Raw genomic sequence first — 22,777 nt, 5'->3', positions numbered from 1 at the left:
TCTTTGACTACAGTTATTCTGTGTCAGAAACCTATTATGTGTCAAATATTTAATTACAATCCAAATTCAGACCTGTATCAAGTGCGAATATTGTGTCCATTTTTGCCCCAACTGTTCAGGGTTGGACCTCTGTGGTCGTATCCAACTGTGCTTGGCGAGGCAATTTATTGCTGTTTAAAGTTACTATCTATCTATAATGGTTTTCAAGTAAATAGGCAAAAACGGAAAAAAAAATTGATAAAATTTGTCTTTAAGGGCAATAACTCCTTTAAAAAGTCGTCTGATAGTTATGATGTAAATGAACAATAGGTATATCTCATCATTCTGAACATTTCTGATCCTGTCAGATTTTCTCTTTTCATAGCGGGTTTCAAGATTATAGACAAAGTTTGCATTTTACTCCTATGTTCTATTTTTAGCCACATCGGCCATGTTGGTTGGCAGGCAGGGTCATCGGACACATGTTTTAAACTAGATTATAAGATACCCCAATGATGATTGTGGCCAAGTTTGGTTATATTTGACCCAGTAGTTTCAGAGGAGAAGATTTTTGTAAAAGTTAACGACGACGACGACGGACGCCAAGTGATGAGAAAAGCTCACTTGGCCCTCTGGGCCAGGTGAGCTAAAAAAGCATGCTCTCGTTTGTCTGTACCTTGTCAAGTTAAACATTTATAAGACAGGAATTCACTTATATGTATTTACTATGTTTTTATTAGACCTATATAAGAGTATGGTGATGTTGTTTGGGCCAACTGCTCTCAGCACGAGTCCGAGCTTCTTGAAAATATTCAAATAGAATCTGCTAGAATTATTACTGGACTACGGCGTAATTCCTCAAGACATAAACTTTATATTGAATAAGGATAAGAAACTCTGGAGAATAGACAAAATAAACATAAGCTTATACTGTTTTATAAAATATTAAATGGGATGACACCTGCATACTTATATGAGTAAGTCCAGCCATATTTTCCCAGACAAACCCCTTATACTTTGAGGAATGAAAATTATACTTTTCACCCCCCACTTGCTAGAACTAGCTCCTACTTTAATAGTTTCATTCCTTCCTCTGTAAGACTTTGGAATGGTCTTCCTCTAAGTATACAAAAATCCCCGAGTTTGTGTATATTTAGAGGTAGACTAGACAAATTTTATAGGACTGATGAAATATTTAAACCTTTTAATTATGGGATAAGGAAACATAATATTAGTCATTGTCAACTTAGAAATAGTGCTAGCAACATAGAATCTCATTTGTTTAATCAATTTTTATCAGAGAACACTATTTGTTTAAACTGTAACCACCCTGTTGAGGATAAACAGCATTTCTTTTTTATTTGCCCTAAGTACAATGATGTAAAACAGATCTTACTTGATTCCATTTACTGAATTGTTGATGATAATGTTGACATAAATATTGACTTATTACTTTTTGGAAACAGATTATTTTCTTATGATATAAATATTTCTATTTTTAAATCTGTTCAGAAATATATCAGTGACACTCACCTTTTTGTTTGATTTTTTTTTTTTTTTTTTTTTTTATTTATAGTGTTTATTTTTTTTCATTTCTTTCCTTCTTTTTTTTTCAACATCATTTCATTTATTCCACTAAGTAAGCTAAGTGTCTCTTCCAAACCTTATGTATATATTTATGATGACTTATAAAGGATATTTACATGTCTCAAGGTACTTGAATAAATAATGATAAATTGCCTACATACTTAAATATACTGGTGTCCCTGCTATTCCTACATTTTATAAATTCATATTCCTTCTATTCCTACAAACAAAGAACAATAGATGTTGGTATAAGGTGTTTTGTTCTATTAGCAATTTGAATTTGATTTAAATACAGGCAAGTACAGGTAATGTGGAAAGGATTATTACAATGATAAAAATTAATAATAAATAAAAGAAGATGCATTGTAGAGAATATAGAATAGAACATTCCCCAAAAAAATGTATTTCTGTTAAAAATTTTAAAAAAATGTTTTAAAAACAATAAACTACGGAAGCGTATTAGTGCCACACAATTTTTTTTTTATAATTTTCTTCCTATCTTTGCGATATAACGCAAACCTTTGCGAAATAACGCAAACATCTTGATTACAATTATTCATTAAGTTTTGTATATATGTCCGTCTGTCATTAAATTTCTGTTGTGATTTAGTTAGGAAAAGAACCATAAATACAAGGCAAAGTCATTATAATTAATATGCATAGGAATCAGAAAAGTATATAACTTAACAAGAAAATAGATATGTTATAGGCATATTTTATTTGAAATGCCAACATTTTTAAAATTTTGATTAAGTAGATAAGAGCAAAAATAATGTCATACAATTGTAAAACTGTCAAGTCAAATAGACAAAATGATCTTTCTGCTGTAAAATGAATTATTAAGAAAGAATTTTTTTTAAAGTTTTGATGTAAGAAATCGTTTTTTAAAATCTCAGAATATGATAAAGATTCTTTGATAAAAAGTCATGAAATTTTCAATCTAGTGTGGTAACTTAGTAGCAATTTAAATGGAGAGAACATAATTTTATTGATAAAACATCTTCATTTTATTCATTTATTGCAAAAGGGTAGTTAACCAACCTTACACAATCCTCAAACGAGAGCTTACTTTGGAAGAATATTTATATTCGGCTATAGCTATATTAGCAGGGTTTTTATACGCCCGTCAAATTTTTGACGGGACGTATTATGGTATACAAATGTCCGGTGTCCGTCTGTCTGTCCGTCCGTCTGTCCGGCGTAAACATGTCGCACCGTAACTTGAGAATGACTTGTCCAAATTTCATGAAACTTAACATAGTTGTTTCTTATGATGGTCAAACGATCTGTATACTTTTTGGTGAAAATAAGATTAAAACTTTTTGAGTTACGGGACTTAGTAACTAAAACAGGTGTGTGTTTTTTTTTCACATGTCGCGCCGTATCTCAAAAACAATTTATGATTATTGCTTAAAACTTTACACACTTCTTAGTTATATTAATCTTAAGATCTGTATACTTTTTGGTGATGATTAAAAATTTTATTTTAGAGATATTGAGTATTTTGTTAAAAAAGGGGGAGGGGTTTTTCACATGTCGCGCCGTATCTCAAAAACAGTTTATGATTATTGCTTAAAACTTTACACATTTCTTAGTTATATTAACCTAAAGATCTGTATACTTTTTGGTGATGATTCAAATTTTATTTTTGAGTTATTGAGTATTTTGTTAAAAAAGGGAAGGGGTTTTTCACATGTCGCGCTGTATCTCAAAAACAATTTATGAATATTGCTTAAAATTTTACACACTTCTTAGTTATATTAATCTAAAGATCTGTATACTTTTTGGTTTTGATTCAAAATTTTATTTTTGAGATATTGATTTTTTTTTTTTTAAAGGGGGGTTTTCACATGTCGCGCCATATCTCAAAAACGATTTATGATTATTGCTTAAAATTTTACACACTTCTTAGTTATATTAATCTTAAGATCTGTATACTTTTTGGTTTTGATTCAAATTTTATTTTAGAGATATTGAGTTTTTTGTAAAAAAAGAAAGGGGGTTTTCGCATGACACGCCGTATGTCAGAAACTATTTATGCTTATTGCATAAAAATTCACACACAAGACGAGGGGTGTATCATGCGCTCATGGCGCAGCTGTTTATTTTTTTTCTTCGGTATAACTTGAATTTACTCAATTTTCATTGTAATATATGTACATGTATATCATGTATATCATTTTGGGGGCACTGTATAGCTTGATGTTCGGTGTGAGCCAATGCTCCGTGTTGAAGACCGTACTTTGACCAATAATGGTTTACTTTTACCAATTATGACTTAGATGGAGAGATTTCTCATCGGCACTCATACCACATCTTCTAATATCTATTACCCTGCTAATCATTAGTTAAATAGTAAAGCATTTTACTTTGCAATGAGTACAAAGAAGATAAATTTTAATATATGCAGCCTTCTCCATTAATAACTGCTGCTTCCTTTGAATCTTAAATAAGAAATAAGATAAAATAAATGTTTGCGTTATATCGCAAACGTTTGCGTTATTTCGCAAAGGTTTGCATTATAACGCAAAAGGTTTGCGTTATATCGCAACGGTTTGCGTTATTTCGCAAAGGTTTGCGTTATAACCTGTATTTCAATCAATAATGCAAAGGTTTTGCGTTATATCGCAAAGGTTTGCGTTATTTCGCAAAGGTTTGCATTATAAAGCAAAAGGTTTGCATTATTTCGCAAAGGTTTGCGTTATATAGCAAATGTTTGCGTTATAACGCAAAAGGTTTGCGTTATAATGCAAAGGTTTGCGGTATATCGCAAAGGTTTGCGTTATATCACAAAGGTTTGCGTTATAATGCAAAGGTTTTCGTTATATCCCAAAAGTTTGCGTTATAGCGCAAAGGTTTGCGTTATTCGCAAATGTTTGCGTTATAACGCAAAAGGTTTGCGTTATTTGGCAAAGGTTTGTGTTATTTCGCAAAGGTTTGCGTTATAACGCAAACGTATGGAAGAAATATAAAAAAAAAGTTGTGTGGCGCTAATACGCTTCCGTAATAAACCGTAAATACAACTTTTATTTAAAAGTTTAATAGATATCTTTATGGGGATATTATATTGTACGGTGAACTTTATTTATTTTGACTATGTTCTAATTAAATGGCGTTGATGCTAGAATAAATGCTACAAAAGTATAAAGTTGATCAAAGTGAAAAAGACCAAGCCCTAGCTTTTTTTTAACCAATCCATACAACTCCCAGAAGGCATGCCAACGCAGATACTTCTATTCTTCATTCAAACCCAGAAGTAAGAGTTGTAGGATAGATTTTACAGAGGGGTTTGACATCGATGGCCCCGACATCGATGGTACACCATCACATATATCTTCGCTAACATTGCCATTCAAACTACCTTTGCCTTACAAGAACGGCCAGACACTCTGTACCAAACAGTAACAAGTTTTATGAATTACTATATGCTTAAAACAATATAAGGTAGTAATGACAACTACTATGAAGAAGAAACTAAATTTTGTGTTTGAATTTGCAATAAAATTACTTAACTTTAAAACAGTCAAAATTTTGCAAATTTTATAGATTAGATGATGATAAAATACAGAATAAAACATTTTAACATATGATAATAGCTATAGAGAAAAATTTTACTCATTAAATGTACGCAAATATCATGTGATTGAAGTTTTCATTTTTTACTTTTGTAAAAAGAGGGTTGCAAACTTTCCAATATACTCTAGTCATTTAAATACGACTTTTTCGAAAAATATGACCATGCAAAATTCTTACGACAGTGTGGAAAATATAGTGGACATATTTGTCTTGATATTAAGACCATTTTTAGCCGCGTGTTATTTGGGGAGATTAAACTCAAAAAATGTAGACGACTTTTTACACTTCTGTCACCGCACTATATGTTGACTAATGTCCTATAACTTTGATTTCGTTTTGCTGATGTATTTGTAACAATGCCTATTATAGTGCTTAAAGGTTTTTGGGACCATAAATAGTGTTTACATTATTGTGCTATTTACTATTTTTCATGAACATGATGAAATAAATAAATGCAACTATGCCGATTTTTAAAGTTTATTGTTTCTCGGTGATATAAGAGGAAACAAACATAACTTAACAGTACAAAAAAAGACAAGAATATATATTTCTTTTGATGATTTGCAACATTTTATACTGTTAGTACACTAAAATTGCACATGAATCGAAAACTAAAAGGATATTTCATACCTGAAGTTAATTACGGTAGCTTCATGTTTTTACAACCTAATCCGCCTTAATCCCATGTTTGTACAACAAAAAAAGTCAAGCATTCCTCCTATTCCTACATGGATTTCTTACATTTTACATACCGGATTATCAAATGTAGGAATAGCAGGAATAAACCAAATATACTATACATTTAGTAATTAACACTGTAAATATGTATTTCTTTGTATGTGCTCATAAGTAGCATGCATTTTCCACTATATTATATTATTTTAAATACAGTTGTTAATATTTTATTTATACCTTGTACATGTAGTATGGAGAGAGATTTGATAGGCTGTGCCTGTTGCTCAATCCTTTTCATATCTTAATGAATAAAATATGTTTAAAATCAATTATTTACCATTGAAATTTTGTGCAGTAATAACTTCACACTTACATCCAGCTACTAACTATTTATCCGGTCTTTCTTGAAAGACTGGAATGAAATTGAATTAAATCATGGTTGGTTGATATAAATCAAAACAGCTTGTAATTTTATTTAACATTAAAAAGGGTGGTAAATCTGTCAGTTTGTAAAATTTTGAAAACAAGTTAACCCTTCCGGAGCACTGGAGATCACACGGTTTTTTGGTGGGGTTTATGTTGTTCATTCTTCAGTTTTCTGAGTTGTGTGTTTTGTAGACTGTTGTTTGTCTTTTGGTCGGTTTTTTTGGGTTTTTTTCAAGGCATTGTCATTTCGTATAATCTTTAATTTCAGGAAATCAAGCTCACATTGAAGCCTGATGCTGATAAAATAGTTAAAATGGTCCTTGCTGGAGACAAGAGGATATATGCTGTATATGATGTTACTACACAGCTTCCTAGAAACTACCATTCCTTTAATCTTCAAGGCATCCACACTGAAGTTACCAAACATAATGTTACAACAGAATCATCAGTACATGCTACTAGATATGTGACTGGTAAGTGAAAATACCTGGGTTAAATTCATCAGTACATGCTACTAGATACGTAACTGGTAAGTGAAAATACCTGGGTTAAATTCATCAATATATGCTACTAGATATGTAACTGTTAAGTGAAAATATTAAGTTTAATTCATCAGTACAGGCTACTAGATATGTACAAAATGTAACTGGTTATTAAAAAAAACAGGTTAAACTCATGAGTACATATATGCTACTAGATATGTAACTGGTAAGTCAAAATACCAGGTTAAAGGAGTAGGTTCAATAAGGCCCTAAAATGGCCCCTATTTCTAGCTACAATTTCAAATTAGGATTTATTGACCGATATCACAACAAATCGTAGCTAATACAATGACAAGATAGGTATTTTGTCTTTATGATGAAAATTTATGTACTTGTATTCTTTGCATGACATCACAAAAAGCACTCATTTTGATTTTCAACGAAAGTTCAATGAAAATGGGTAAAGTTACATTAATTTTTTGGACAGGAAACATAGAGTGCATGTGTAGACAAAAAAGATCTTTTAACATAATGTTTGTTATAACATTTTACATATCTGACTTGAATATTTATTTTGTCAATTTCACAAAAATCTCTTTTTTTGGCATACAGTTAACTCTCGTTGTCTCGAACTCCGTTAACTCGAAAATTCGGATAATTCGAAATTTTCCCATGGTCACGAACTTTGTTCCATACAAATATATATATTTAACTCCTGATGAGACGAAATTTCAGTAGTTTTGAATTAAATATACAGTCCCAAGGTTAATAAAAGCATTTAGATTACCTTCACCGTGTCAAACCAATACACATATATCAAAACATGACATCATGGATTTGAATGGATTGAGGAGTTGAACTGTAATTAAATTTCTGGTAATTGACCACTGTATTGATTTATGACAATCTTTTCCCACAGAGTGTTTACTTAAGATTTTCCTTGATCACCATTCTAAATCATAATATTGATACATTGTATTAATTATGTAAAATTATCTAAAATGTTTTGTCAATTAACCGTGATGTGCATAAAGTAAGGATTAAGTGAGCAGCTCAAAGCTACTCGTTTTGGACTAGTATTGGATGCAAATGCCTGATAAACCTATAAGATTGAACTACATTGCCACAATGCATTGATTCAGGATTCAGCTGAAACAATTTAGATTAGAATTATATTGATCAGAAAATTGTGACTCAACCATCTTGTTTTTATTCGACCGCAAAAAATTTGGGTTCGTATATTGCTATCATGTCGCCTTCGTCCGAAGACATTTGGTTTCCGGACAATAAATTTAGTTTAAGTGCATGGATCTCTATGAAATTTAACCAAAAGGTTCAATACCACAAAAAGAAGGTTCGGATTATTTTTGGGGGTGATGGTCCCAACTGTTTAGGAATTAGGAGCCAAAAAGGGGCCAAAAACAAGCATTTTTCTAGTTTCAGGACAATAACTTGTGTATAAGTATTTTGATTGCTCTGAAATTGTACCACAAGGTTCAATACCACAAGTAGAAGGTTGGGATTCATTTTGGGGGTAATTGCCCAAACCGTTCAGGAATTAGGAGCCAAAAAGGAGCCAAAACAAGTATTTTTCTAGTTTTCAGACAATAACTTGTGTTTAAGTGTATGGATATCTCTTAAATTGTACCACATTTTACAAAAAGAAAATTTCTTCAAACATTATTTTTTTAGCTCACCTGACCTGAAAGGTCAAGTGAGCTTTTCTCATCACTTTGCGTCCGTCGTCCGTCGTCCGTCGTCCGTAAACTTTTACAAAAATCTTCTCCTCTGAAACTACTGGGCCAAATGCACCCAAACTTAAACACAATCATCATTCAAGTATCTAGTTTAAAAAATGTGTCCGATGACCCCGCCAACCTACCAAGATGGTCGCCATTGCTAAAAATAGAACATAGGGGTAAAATGTAGATTTTGGCTTATATCTCTGAAACCAAAGCATTTAGAGCAAATCTGAGATGAGGTAAAATTGTTTATCAGGTCAAGATCTATCTGCCCTGAAATTTTCAGATGAATCGGACAACCCGTTGTTGGGTTGCTGCCCCTGAATTGGTAATTTTAAGGAAATTTTGCCGTTTTTGGTTATTATCTTGAATATTATTATAGATAGAGATAAACTGTAAACAGCAATAATGTTCAGCAAAGTAAGATCTACAAAAAAGTCACTTGACCAAAATGGTCAGTTGACCCCTTAAGGAGTTATTGCCCTTTATAGTCAATTTTTAACCATTTTTCATAAATTTTTGTAATCTTTTACAAAAATCTTCTTCTCTGAAACTACTAAGACAAATTTAACCAAACTTGTCCACAATCATCATTAGGGTATCTAGTGTAAAAAATGTGTCCGATGACCCTGCCCGCGAACCAAGATGGCCGACATGGCTGAAAAATAGTACATAGGGTAAAATGCAGTTTTTGGCTCATATCTCTGAAATCAAAGCATTTAGAGCAAATCTGATGAGGATTAAATTGTTCATTAGGTCAAGATCTATCTGCCCTGAAATTTTCAGACCAATCAGGCAACATGTTGTTGGGTTGCTGCCCCTGAATTGGTAATTTTAAGAAAATTTTGCAGCTTTTGGTTATTATCTTGAATATTATTATAGATAGAGATAAACTGTAAACAGCAATAATGTTCAGCAAAGTAAGATCTACAAAAAAGTCACTTGACCAAAATGGTCAGTTGACCCCTTAAGGAGTTATTGCCCTTTATAGTCAATTTTTAACCATTTTTCATAAATTTTTGTAATCTTTTACAAAAATCTTCTCCTCTGAAACTACTAAGACAAATTTAACCAAACTTGTCCACAATCATCATTAGGGTATCTAGTTTAAAAAATGTGTCCGATGACCCGGCCAACCAACCAAGATGGCCGCCATGGCTAAAAATAGAACATAGGGGTAAAATGTAGATTTTGGCTTATATCTCTGAAACCAAAGCATTTAGAGCAAATCTGACATGGGGTAAAATTGTTTATCAGGTCAAGATCTATCTGCCCTGAAATTTTCAGATCAATCGGACAACCCGTTGTTGGGTTGCTGCCCCTGAATTGGTAATTTTAAGGAAATTTTGCAGTTTTTATACGACCGCAAAAAAATTTTTACGGTCGTATATTGGTATGACGTTGGCGTCGTCGTCGTCGTCGTCGTCCGTCATCGTCCGAAGACACATTGGTTTTCGCACTCTAACTTTAGTTTAAGTGAATGGATCTTTATGAAATTTTACCACAAGGTTCAATACCACAAAAGGAAGGTTGGGATTGATTTTGGGGGTTATGGTAATAACAGTAAAGGAATTAGGGGCCAAAAAGGGGCCAAAAATAAGCATTTTTGTAACTTCCAGACATAACTTGTGTGTTAGTGTATGGATCTCTCTGACATTGTACCACAAGGTTCCATATCACTAAAGGAATGCTGGGATTGATTTTGGGGGTAATTGCCTCCAAATTTTAGGAATTAGGGGCCAAAAAAGGGGCAAAAAACAAGTATTTTTCTAGTTTCATGACAATAACTTGTGTGTAAGTGTATGGATCTTTCTGAAATTGTACTACAAGGTTCCATATCACAAAGGGAAAGCTGGGTTTGAGTTTGGGGGTAATTGCCCTAAACGTTTAGGAATTTGGGGCCAAAAAGGGGCCAAAAAACACATTTTTTTTCTAGTTTCCAGACAATAACTTGTGTTCAAGTGTATGGATCTCTCTGAAATTGTACTGCAAGGTACCATACCACAAAGGGAAGGCTGGGATTGAGTTTGGGGGTGATGAATCATAATGGGGGTTCAAAAAATTTTGGGGAAGGATTTATTTTTTTTTTCCTTTTTTTTCTTTTTTTCCTTTTTTGTTTCTTTTAAAATTTTCCATTTTAAGTTGGTTATTTCTGATTTATATTTAAAATCAAATAATAATGATATGGTAGGAGATACACACCAAACAGGATGTGTAAATTATTATGTAATAAGTATTGTGCAATAGCAAGAAATTTTCAATTGCACAGTATTGCACAATAGCAAGAAATCTTCAATTGCACAGTATTGCGCAATAGCAAGAAATCTTCAATTGCACAGTATTGCGCAATAGCAAGAAATATCCAATAGCACAATATTGCGCAATAGCAAGAAATTGTCAATTGTACAGTATTGCGCAATAGCAAGAAATATTTAATAGCACAGGATTGTGCAAAAGAAGATACTTCCTATAAATTGCTTATTTCTTGACCAATTTCAATGGGGTTTTATTCTTGATTTCATGGGGTTCTTTAATATGCTGAATCTAACCGTCTATTTAGTTTTTGGATTTTGGGCCCCGTTTTTAAATTGGTCCACATTGAGGTCCAAAGGGTCCAAAATTAAACTTTGTTTGATTTCATCAAAAATTGAATTATTGGGGTTCTTTGATATGCCGAATCTAACTGTGTATTTAGATTCTTAAATTTTGGTTCTGTTTTCAAATTGGTCTACATTAAGGTCCAAAGGGTCCAAAATTAAACTTAGTATGATTTTAACAAAAATTGAATTCTTAGGGTTCTTTGATATGCTGAATCTAAACATGTATTTAGATTTTTGATTATGGGCCCAGTTTTCAAGTTGGTCCAAATCTGGGTCCAAAATTAAACTTTGTTTGATTTCAACAAAAATTGAATATATGGGGTTCTTTGATATGCTGAATCTAACCATGTATTTAGATTTTTGTCGAGCCTTCGACTTTAGTCGAAAAAGCGAGACATAGCGATCCTACATTCCGTCGGCGTCGTCGTTGTCGTCGGCGGCGTCCACAAATATTCACTCTGTGGTTAAAGTTTTTGAAATTTTAATAACTTTCTTAAACTATCCTGGATTTCTACCAAACTTGGACAGAAGCTTGTTTATGATCATAAGATAGTATCCAGAAGTAAATTTTGTAAAAATAAAATTCCATTTTTTCCGTATTTTACTTATAAATGGACTTAGTTTTTCTGCCGGTAAATATTACATTCACTCTGTGGTTAAAGTTTTTTAAATTTTAATAACTTTCTTAAACTATCCTGGGTTTGTACCAAACTTGGACAGAAGCTTGTTTATGATCATAAGATAGTATCTAGAAGTAAATTTTGTAAAAAAAATAAATCCATTTTTTCTGTATTTTACTTTTAAATGGACTTAGATTTTCTGCCAGGAAACAACACATTCACTCTGTGGTTAAAGGTTTTAAAATTTTAATAACTTTCTTATACTATTTTGGATTTGTACCAAACTTGGACAGAAGCTTGTTTATGATCAAAAGCTAGTATCTAGAAGGAAATTTTGTAAAAAAATAAATCCATTTTTTCCGTATTTTACTTTTAAATGGACTTAGATTTTCTGCCAGGAAACAACATATTCACTCAGTGGTTAAAGTTTTTAAAATTTTAATAACTTTCTTATACTATTTTGGATTTGTACCAAACTTGGACAGAAGCTTGTTTATGATCAAATGCTAGAATCTAGAAGGAAATTTTGTTTTCTTCCAGTTAACATTACATTCAGTCTGCAGTTCAAGTTTTTAAACAGTTATTTTAAATCATAAACTATCCTGGAATTTTACCAAACTTGGACAGAAGCTTCTTACAATCAAAAGATAGTATCAAGAGGAATATTTTTATTGATTTACTTCCTCATTTTTGTTGAGTCTGCGATTAACAGAAAAAGTAGGCGAGACACTGGGTTCCGCGGAAACCCTTACGAATTTTTTATTTTTGGGCCCCGTTATCAACTTTGTCCACATTGAGGTCAAAAGGGTCCAAAATTAAACTTTGTTTGATTTCATCAAAAATTGAATTATTAGGGTTCTTTGATATGCCGAATCTAACTGTGTATTTAGATTCTTAAATTTTGGTTCCGTTTTCAAATTGGTCTACATTAAGGTCCAAAGGGTCCAAAATTAAACTTAGTATGATTTTAACAAAAATTGAATTCTTAGGGTTCTTTGATATGCTGAATCTAAACATGTATTTAGATTTTTGATTATGGGCCCAGTTTTCAAGTTGGTCCAAATCGGGGTCCAAAATTAAACTTTGTTTGATTTCAACAAAAATTGAATATATGGGGTTCTTTGATATGCTGAATCTAACCATGTATTTAGATTTTTGTCGAGCCTTCGACTTTAGTCGAAAAAGCGAGACATAGCGATCCTACATTCCGTCGGCGTCGTCGTTGTCGTCGGCGGCGTCCACAAATATTCACTCTGTGGTTAAAGTTTTTGAAATTTTAATAACTTTCTTAAACTATCCTGGATTTCTACCAAACTTGGACAGAAGCTTGTTTATGATCATAAAATAGTATCCAGAAGTAAATTTTGTAAAAATAAAATTCCATTTTTTCCGTATTTTACTTATAAATGGACTTAGTTTTTCTGCCGGTAAATATTACATTCACTCTGTGGTTAAAGTTTTTTAAATTTTAATAACTTTCTTAAACTATCCTGGGTTTGTACCAAACTTGGACAGAAGCTTGTTTATGATCATAAGATAGTATCTAGAAGTAAATTTTGTAAAAAAATAAATCCATTTTTGTCGAGCCTGCGACTTTTGTCGCAGAAAGCTCGACATAGGGATAGCGATCCGGCGGCGGCGGCGGCGGCGGCGGCGTTAGCTAACTTCTTAAAAGCTTTATATTTTAGAAGGTGGAAGACCTGGATGCTTCATACTTTGTATATGGATGCCTCATGTTACGAAGTTTCCGTCAGTCACATGTCCAATATCCTTGACCTCATTTTCATGGTTCAGTGACTACTTGAAAAAAAAGTTCAGATTATTTGTAATGTTAAATTCTCTCTTATTATAAGTAATAGGATAACTATATTTAGTATGTGCGTACCTTGCAAGGTCCTCATGCCTGTCAGACAGTTTTCACTTGACCTCGACCTCATTTCATGGATCAGTGAACAAGGTTAAGTTTTGGTGGTCAAGTCCATATCTCAGATACTATAAGCAATAGGTCTAGTATATTTGGTGTATGGAAGGACTGTAAGGTGTACATGTCCAACTGGCAGGTGTCATCTGACCTTGACCTCATTTTCATGGTTCAGTGGTTATAGTTAAGTTTTTGTGTTTTGGTCCGTTTTTCTTATACTTTATCCAATAGGTCTACTATATTTGGTGTATGGAATGATTGTAAGGTGTACATGTCCAACTGGCAGGTGTCATCTGACTTTGACCTCATTTTCATGGTTCAGTGGTCAAAGTTAAGTTTTTGAGTTTTGGTCTTTTTTCTTATACTATTATGCAATAAGTCAACTATATTTGGTGTATGGAAATATTCCATGATGTACATGTCAGTCTCGCAGGTTTTATTTGACCTTGACCTCATTTTCACAGTTCATTGCTCAGTGTTAAGTTTATGTGTTTCAGTCTGTTTTTCTTAAACTATAAGCAATAGGTCAGCTATATTTGTTGTATGGAAGGATTGTAAGCTGTTCATGTCTGCCTGGCATGGTTCATCTGACTTTGACCTCATTTTCACGATTCATTGGTCAATGTTTAGTTTTCTTGGTTAAGTCTGTTTCTTAGAAACTATAAGCAATAGGTCAACTATATTTAGTGTATTGAATGATTGTAAGGTGTACATGTATTTCTTGTTTGGTTTATATGACCTTGACTTCATTTTCTTGGATCATGTTAAGTTTATGTAATAGTTGTAGCTTTCATTTAGGACTATCAACATAATATCAATGGTTAGTAAAGAAGGCGAGACATTTCAGCGTGTCCACTCTTGTTTCTGTATTTTACTTTTAAATGGACTTAGATTTTCTGCCAGGAAACAACACATTCACTCTGTGGTTAAAGGTTTTAAAATTTTAATAACTTTCTTATACTATTTTGGATTTGTACCAAACTTGGACAGAAGCTTGTTTATGATCAAATGCTAGAATCTAGAAGGAAATTTTGTTTTCTTCCAGTTAACATTACATTCAGTCTGCAGTTCAAGTTTTTAAACAGTTATTTTAAATCATAAACTATCCTGGAATTTTACCAAACTTGGACAGAAGCTTCTTACAATCAAAAGATAGTATCAAGAGGAATATTTTTATTGATTTACTTCCTCATTTTTGTTGAGTCTGCGATTAACAGAAAAAGTAGGCGAGACACTGGGTTCCGCGGAACCCTTACGAATTTTTTATTTTTGGGCCCCGTTATCAACTTTGTCCACATTGAGGTCAAAAGGGTCCAAAATTAAACTTTGTTTGATTTCATCAAAAATTGAATTATTGGGGTTCTTTGATATGCCGAATCTAACTGTGTATTTAGATTCTTAAATTTTGGTTCCGTTTTCAAATTGGTCTACATTAAGGTCCAAAGGGTCCAAAATTAAACTTAGTATGATTTTAACAAAAATTGAATTCTTAGGGTTCTTTGATATGCTGCATCTAAACATGTATTTAGATTTTTGATTATGGGCCCAGTTTTCAAGTTGGTCCAAATCGGGGTCCAAAATTAAACTTTGTTTGATTTCAACAAAAATTGAATATATGGGGTTCTTTGATATGCTGAATCTAACCATGTATTTAGATTTTTTATTTTTGGGCCCCGTTATCAACTTTGTCCACATTGAGGTCAAAAGGGTCCAAAATTAAACTTTGTTTGATTTCATCAAAAATTGAATTATTGGGGTTCTTTGATATGCCGAATCTAACCGTGTATTTAGATTCTTAATTTTTGGTTCCGTTTTCAAATTGGTCTACATTAAGGTCCAAAGGGTCCAAAATTAAACTTAGTTTGATTTTAACAAAAATTGAATTCTTAGGGTTCTTTGATATGCTGAATCTAAACATGTATTTAGATTTTTGATTATGGGCCAAGTTTTCAAGTTGGTCCAAATCGGGGTCCAAAATTAAACTTTGTTTGATTTCAACAAAAATTGAATATATGGGGTTCTTTGATATGCTGAATCTAACCATGTATTTAGATTTTTTATTTTTGGGCCCCGTTATCAACTTTGTCCACATTGAGGTCAAAAGGGTCCAAAATTAAACTTTGTTTGATTTCATCAAAAATTGAATTATTGGGGTTCTTTGATATGCCGAATCTAACTGTGTATTTAGATTCTTAAATTTTGGTTCCGTTTTCAAATTGGTCTACATTAAGGTCCAAAGGGTCCAAAATTAAACTTAGTATGATTTTAACAAAAATTGAATTCTTAGGGTTCTTTGATATGCTGAATCTAAACATGTATTTAGATTTTTGATTATGGGCCCAGTTTTCAAGTTGGTCCAAATCGGGGTCCAAAATTAAACTTTGTTTGATTTCAACAAAAATTGAATATATGGGGTTCTTTGATATGCTGAATCTAACCATGTATTTAGATTTTTTATTTTTGGGCCCCGTTATCAACTTTGTCCACATTGAGGTCAAAAGGGTCCAAAATTAAACTTTGTTTGATTTCATCAAAAATTGAATTATTGGGGTTCTTTGATATGCCGAATCTAACCGTGTATTTAGATTCTTAATTTTTGGTTCCGTTTTCAAATTGGTCTACATTAAGGTCCAAAGGGTCCAAAATTAAACTTAGTTTGATTTTAACAAAAATTGAATTCTTAGGGTTCTTTGATATGCTGAATCTAAACATGTATTTAGATTTTTGATTATGGGCCCAGTTTTCAAGTTGGTCCAAATCGGGGTCCAAAATTAAACTTTGTTTGATTTCAACAAAAATTGAATATATGGGGTTCTTTGATATGCTGAATCTAACCATGTATTTAGATTTTTTATTTTTGGGCCCCGTTATCAACTTTGTCCACATTGAGGTCAAAAGGGTCCAAAATTAAACTTTGTTTGATTTCATCAAAAATTGAATTATTGGGGTTCTTTGATATGCCGAATCTAACCGTGTATTTAGATTCTTAATTTTTGGTTCCGTTTTCAAATTGGTCTACATTAAGGTCCAAAGGGTCCAAAATTAAACTTAGTTTGATTTTAACAAAAATTGAATTCTTAGGGTTCTTTGATATGCTGAATCTAAACATGTATTTAGATTTTTGATTATGGGCCAAGTTTTCAAGTTGGTCCAAATCGGGGTCCAAAATTAAACTTTGTTTGATTTCAACAAAAATTGAATATATGGGGTTCTTTGATATGCTGAATCTAACCATGTATTTAGATTTTTTTTTTTTTGGGCCCCGTTATCAACTTTGTCCACATTGAGGTCAAAAGGGTCCAAAATTAAACTTTGTTTGATTTCATCAAAAATTGAATTCTTGCGGTTCTTTGATATGCTGAATCTAACCATGTATTTAGATTTTGGATATTGGACCATAATAGGTGAATGTCCAATTTAAAATTTTTAAGTTCTTAGACCACATTCAATCTGTGTTAGAAACCTATGCTGTGTCAAATGTTTAATCACAATCCAAATCCAAAGCTGTATCAAGCTTGAATGTTGTGTCCATACTTCCCCCAACTGTTCAGGGTTCAACCTCTGCGGTCGTATCAAGCTGCGCCCTGCGGAGCATTTTATTGGTTATTATCTTGAATATTATTATAGATAGAGATAAACTGTAAACAGCAATAATGTTCAGCAAAGTAAGATCTACAAATAAGTCAACTTGACCAAAATGGTCAGTTGACCCCTTAAGGAGTTATTGCCCTTTATAGTCAATTTTTAACCATTTTTCGTAAATTTTTGTAATTTTTTACAAAAATCTTCTCCTCTGAAACTACTAAGACAAATTTAACCAAACTTGTCCACAATCATCATTAGGGTATCTAGTGTAAAAAATGTGTCCGATGACCCCGCCCGCGAACCAAGATGGCCGACATGGCTGAAAAATAGTACATAGGGTAAAATGCAGTTTTTGGCTCATATCTCTGAAATCAAAGCATTTAGAGCAAATCTGATGAGGATAAAATTGTTCATTAGGTCAAGATCTATCTGCCCTGAAATTTTCAGACCAATCAGGCAACACGTTGTTGGGTTGCTGCCCCTGAATTGGTAATTTTAAGAAAATTTTGCAGCTTTTGGTTATTATCTTGAATATTATTATAGATAGAGATAAACTGTAAACAGCAATAATGTACAGCAAAGTTAGATCTACAAATAAGGCAACATGACCAAAATTGTCAATTGACCCCTAAAGGAGTTATTGCCCTTTATAGTCAATTTTTTACAATTTTTTCATAAATTTTGTAAATTTTTGTAAATTTTTACAAAGTATTTTCCACTGTAACTACCGTGCCAAGTTCATTATGGATAGAGATAATAGTAAGGAGCAAGAATGTTCAGTAAAGTAAGATCTACAAACACATCACCATCACCAAAACACAATTTTGTCATGAATCCATCTGTGTCCTTTGTTTAATATGCACATAGACCAAGGTGAGCGACACAGGCTCTTTAGAGCCTCTAGTTTTGGGGGGGGCCAATTTTTTTTTCCTCAAGATTTAAGAAATTATCAATTTTCCAAAAAAAAAATTGGTGGTCACAATTTATTTTGCTAATTCTTTGTATATAGTCTGAAAACAGATTTACTAAGTATTGAACAACAGCACAGTGTATTGCACAACAGCAAGAAATCTTCAATTGAATATAAATTCAAATATAACCAATTTCAAGTTCTTTGACTACATTTATTCTGTGTCAGAAACCTATAATGTGTCAAATATTTAATTACAATCCAAATTCAGACCTGTATCAAGCTTGAATAGTGTGTCCATTTTTGCCCCAACTGTTCAGGGTTGGACCTCTGCTGTCATATCCAGCTGGGTTCGGCAAAGCACATTTTTCTCTTTTAAGAGAGAGGGGCTTAAATGATTTTTGTCTCACATACAAAAAAGTCGCAGTCAGTTGCTAATCTGGTGATATCAGCGTTAACTATTAGTATAAAGCTCTATATATCAGAACCATTGATGATTCATACCTTATATACGGTTACCTTAAGTTACAAAGATCTAACCTTATTTTCATGGTTCATTGGATAATGCTAATTTTTTATGGTCAAGGGTTCCTCAAAAACTATAAGCAATCGGTCAATGATATTGGATGTAGTTAATGATTGCAAGGTGAACATGTCTGTCCAGCAGAGTTCATCTGACCTTGACCTCTTTTTCAAGGGTCATATTTCAATGTTAAGCTTTCATAGTTTGGTCTGTTTCTCAAATACAATAAGCAATAGAACTACTATATTAGGTGTATGGAATGAATGTAAGAATGTTTGGCAGGTTTCATTTGTCCATGATCACAGTTTCCAGTGGCGGATCCAGAACTTTTTATAAGGGGGGGGGGGGGGGGGGGCACTGACTGCCATAAGAGGGGCCTGCTACATTCATGCTTCAGTGATTCCCTATATAATCAACCAAATTTTTGCAAAAAAGGGGGGGCCAGGACCCCCCTGGATCCGCCTATGTTTTCACAGATCAGTGATCAAGGTTGAATGTTTGTGGTTTAGTCTGTTTCTTAGATACTATAAACTATATGTCATTTATATTTGGTGTATGGAAGGATTGTAAAGTGTGTATGTCTGTCTGACAGGTTTCATCTCATGTGTTATAACCTTATTTTCATGGTAAGGTCTGTTTTACGGGCACTATAAGCAGTAGGTCAACTATATTTGGTGTATGAAATGATTGTAGGGTGCACATGTCCATCTGACAGAGTCATACAGCTCTCCCTCATTTTCATGGTTTATTTTTTTTTGTGCTGAATAGAAAAGAAAGGATATGGGGAATCCATGCATGACACAAAATCAGTACATGCACAGCAAAAAACACAAAAAGCAAAGGAACAGCACTTTTATTGCTGTTCTACATCTCAAAGTCACAGTTAGGTTTCATAGTTTCATCTGTTTCTCAGATACTAAAAGGTCAACTATAGTAAGTGTATTGAATGATTGTAAGGTGTATCTGTCTTTTTTGTAGTGCTTGTGTGACCTTGACCTATTTAACATGAATCTTTGATAATATTAAGTTAATGTGATACTTATAGTCAAACCTATATCCTAAAGACTTTCAACATAAATTCAATCATGATCAGTAAAGCAGACGACCCATTTCAGCATGTGCACTTTAGTTTATAAAAGATATCTATAACATAAAAAAATCCCCAGGGCGAGCTCTATAGTTTTTTATAATCCATAATATATAAGGAATAAAAGAAAATATTTATTTTTATGATGGAATACTTCTTCAACTTTGTTAATAATTTTTGTCTCACCTAGACAGAGACTTAGGTATGCTTTTTCCGACAATGGCAGTTGTATAAGCATTGACACATCTCATTTCCATGAAGATTATTGAGAATTTCTTATTTCCACAGAGATAATTTGGCCCTGTACCTTCATTCATGGTTTTATTGACTTTAAATATTTGCAAACTTTATATGTTAAAGTATAGCTATTTTTATGCCCCCGCCATAGTGGCGGGGCCATTGAGTTTTACCCTTGTCCGTCTGTACGTCCGTCCGTCCGTACGTTCCAAATTGGTTTCCGTTCTCTAACTTTAGTTTGCCTCAACCAAATGTTATGAAACTTATACACAATGCTTATTACCACTAAACACAGATCAAGCTTGAATTTTGGTGGCGTCACTTTTACCTTTCTAGAGTTATGCCCCTTCATAAAGTTATATGCAAGGGGGGGCATCATCTATGTCCCATGGACACTTTCCAGCTTTATTATTTCAACATTTGCATTTACTACCAAAGTTACCATATTGCAATCAATCAACTTGTATGTCAGTTATTCCATTAGTTTGTGCAACAAATATTTTTGTCACTTTTTCTCAGGTACTAGCTACTGAACATAATGACTTCACAACTGGTCTGCAGCTTGAAAGAGATGAAATGTAATGAATAAATGCTTATCTGTTGATTCTGATAGACATGATCACATCTACTCCCTATTTCCTGATACTTTGAATTAGGAGTTGGGGTATGCTTTTCATGACAATATGTGCTTAGGGATAACACGGAATGGTTGTAAGATTACTGTACAGTTACTATTACTATTCATTTCAGGTTTTGGACTACAGAGAGGAGGAATAACCTGTCAGATTTATAATAACTTGCCAGTAAATATGACAGTAATCTATATGGAAACAATACCTTGGTTTATTAAGATCTTCTTCAATTCATTACAAATACAGAACAATAAAACTATGGTGAAGCCATGTAAGTGTATATCAGAAAAATTTAAGATATGATGTAGACATTCATGAGACCAACAAGATTAACATGATGAAAACTACCGAGAAGGTCATACTGAAATGCTGCTGATAGAAAATTCAGCTGTTAACAAAAACTGGTACAAACTGCAAGCTTAAGTCAGCTCCTAATTGAATAACATTATCTAATATAGAAAAAATGATTTTCAACATGCTTTAGATAACTTTATTCTGTCCTTCAAAGGCCTTCTCTATAGATATTGAAATATTTTAAATAAAACTTGTCATGATTAACCCTGGGGGTTCTAGAATAAAGTTTGCATGGAATAATTGTAAGGTGTACATGTCTGTCTTGCAGGGTTATCAGACCTTGACCTCATTTTCATGGTCCATTGGTCAATATTACGATTTCATGGTTTGGTCTATGTATACTATAATCAATAAGTCAACTGTATTTGGTGTATGGAATGATTGTAAGGTGTACATGTCTGTCTTGCTTGGTTTATCTGACCTTGACCTCATTTTCATGGATCAATGATAATGTTAAGTTTATGTGATACTTGTAGTAAAATTGTATCTTTAGGACTGTCAACATAAAATCAATCATGATTAGTAAATTTAAATCAGGCATTTCAGCCTGTACACTCTTGTTTAAGAGTAGTGCTCCATTGAATTTAGAACATTTTGACCCTGCCAGGCTTCTTTATACCGAAATTCTTCAAAGATGGTTCGTATATCTATATTAAACATGATATTTTGTTGGATCCTGATATGCAAATATTTGTGTAAGTAGGATGTGCATGCATCTGCAACAACATCAAATAAAACAATTGAAACAAGTTCAAATTTATGTGAGTCCATAGATATACCCCCAAAATATCAAAAAAACATTCAAGAACATATGAAAAAATCACGTCAATTTTAATTCTTTGGTACATTTGTTTTTGTCTTTTTTTTGTACGAGCATTTCACAATCCTGGTCATTGTTTAAAGGTATCAATAATAGTAACTCTGTAATTGTGTTTATGTATATATTTAAGCCAAGTGTTTACCCTGTTGAAATTTGTTATTATGTTTTTGAAAATACATATTTCAGCATCGTTAATACACAATTTGATAAGAAAATAAATAAAGTTGATATAAATATAATGTTATAAATGGTTAAGTGGCAAATTTGTCTTATTTTATTTAACCATCAGTCAAGAACCATATATTATGGGTAATTATTTATTTTTCAGTAAACCTAGGACCTAATATACATTGTTATATTATTTCCCAGGGAAAACAAATATTACTATTTAACATTATTAAATATTTATTTATAATTGTATATATGATATTGAAATGGATGCCAAAAGCCTAATTATTGGTGTGCAACAAATATTTCAAATTTCTTGACATTATTCTTCTGTAGAGCTAGTTTTCTGTAGTATTTCAAGTTAAATTTAAGAAAATAAATCATTTTTAACCGGATTTTCGAAGGAAATATCTGTTATTAGAATGGTGATATACGGCGGGCGGCTGGGCGGTTCTACAGGCGGCTGCCAAACAGTGTCAGCACAATAACATGAAAACTCTTTAACAATTTTTTTTCAAATTTAAATGTTGTTTCCTGGGACTTAATGAAGGTCTCTATTAATTTTCAAGATTTTAGTATATCTCCTTTGTGAGTTATCGCCATTTTTAATATCCAAAAGTAGAATTTTTAAATATTTTACTGTTGTTATGATTTGTCTTATCTCAGAATAAAAATTGGAGTGACAGATTTATTTGAAAATTATCTATTTCCTAAGTGGTAATGATTATAAGCTATATCATTAGACATTTTGAAGATTATTACATTATTAATTATATTAGAGTACTATGTTAAACAATCATAGTTCTGTTCAATTAGATATTATAAATATTTTACATTTCAAATAAATTATAGA

General features: G+C 32.5%; 2 protein-coding genes and 1 long non-coding RNA gene across 8 annotated transcripts in view; 2 read left to right on the top strand and 1 right to left on the bottom strand.

Moving 5' to 3' along the window:
- LOC127701233 (importin-4-like) overlaps positions 1–22,777 on the top strand; it is a 997,117-nt gene that overhangs the window by 847,787 nt on the left and 126,553 nt on the right. For 4 of the 6 annotated variants that reach the window (XM_052205057.1, XM_052205053.1, XM_052205055.1 and 1 more), the window contains exon 31: positions 10,298–11,922. The gene's annotated coding sequence lies outside the window, so the exon portion shown is untranslated. Of the gene's footprint in view, positions 1–8,706; positions 11,923–22,777 lie in introns of all 6 variants that reach the window. The other 2 variants (XM_052205056.1, XM_052205054.1) reach the window with 2 other exon arrangements.
- Positions 1–22,777, top strand: part of LOC127701235 (GPI transamidase component PIG-T-like) — a 242,162-nt gene that overhangs the window by 155,791 nt on the left and 63,594 nt on the right. The window contains exons 7-8 of the mRNA XM_052205060.1: positions 6,512–6,716; positions 20,701–20,853. Of these exons, the coding sequence (XP_052061020.1) occupies positions 6,512–6,716; positions 20,701–20,853 (358 nt within the window). The remainder of the gene's footprint in view (positions 1–6,511; positions 6,717–20,700; positions 20,854–22,777) is intronic.
- The window catches only part of LOC127701252 (uncharacterized), a 239,064-nt gene that overhangs the window by 205,945 nt on the left and 10,342 nt on the right, over positions 1–22,777 (bottom strand). The window lies entirely within an intron of this gene.

The sequence above is a fragment of the Mytilus californianus genome, unplaced genomic scaffold (assembly GCF_021869535.1).
Source record: "Mytilus californianus isolate M0D057914Y unplaced genomic scaffold, xbMytCali1.0.p SCAF_5, whole genome shotgun sequence".
NCBI classification, from domain to species: Eukaryota; Metazoa; Mollusca; class Bivalvia; order Mytilida; family Mytilidae; genus Mytilus; species Mytilus californianus.
This window is presented reverse-complemented; position numbering and strand designations above follow the sequence as displayed.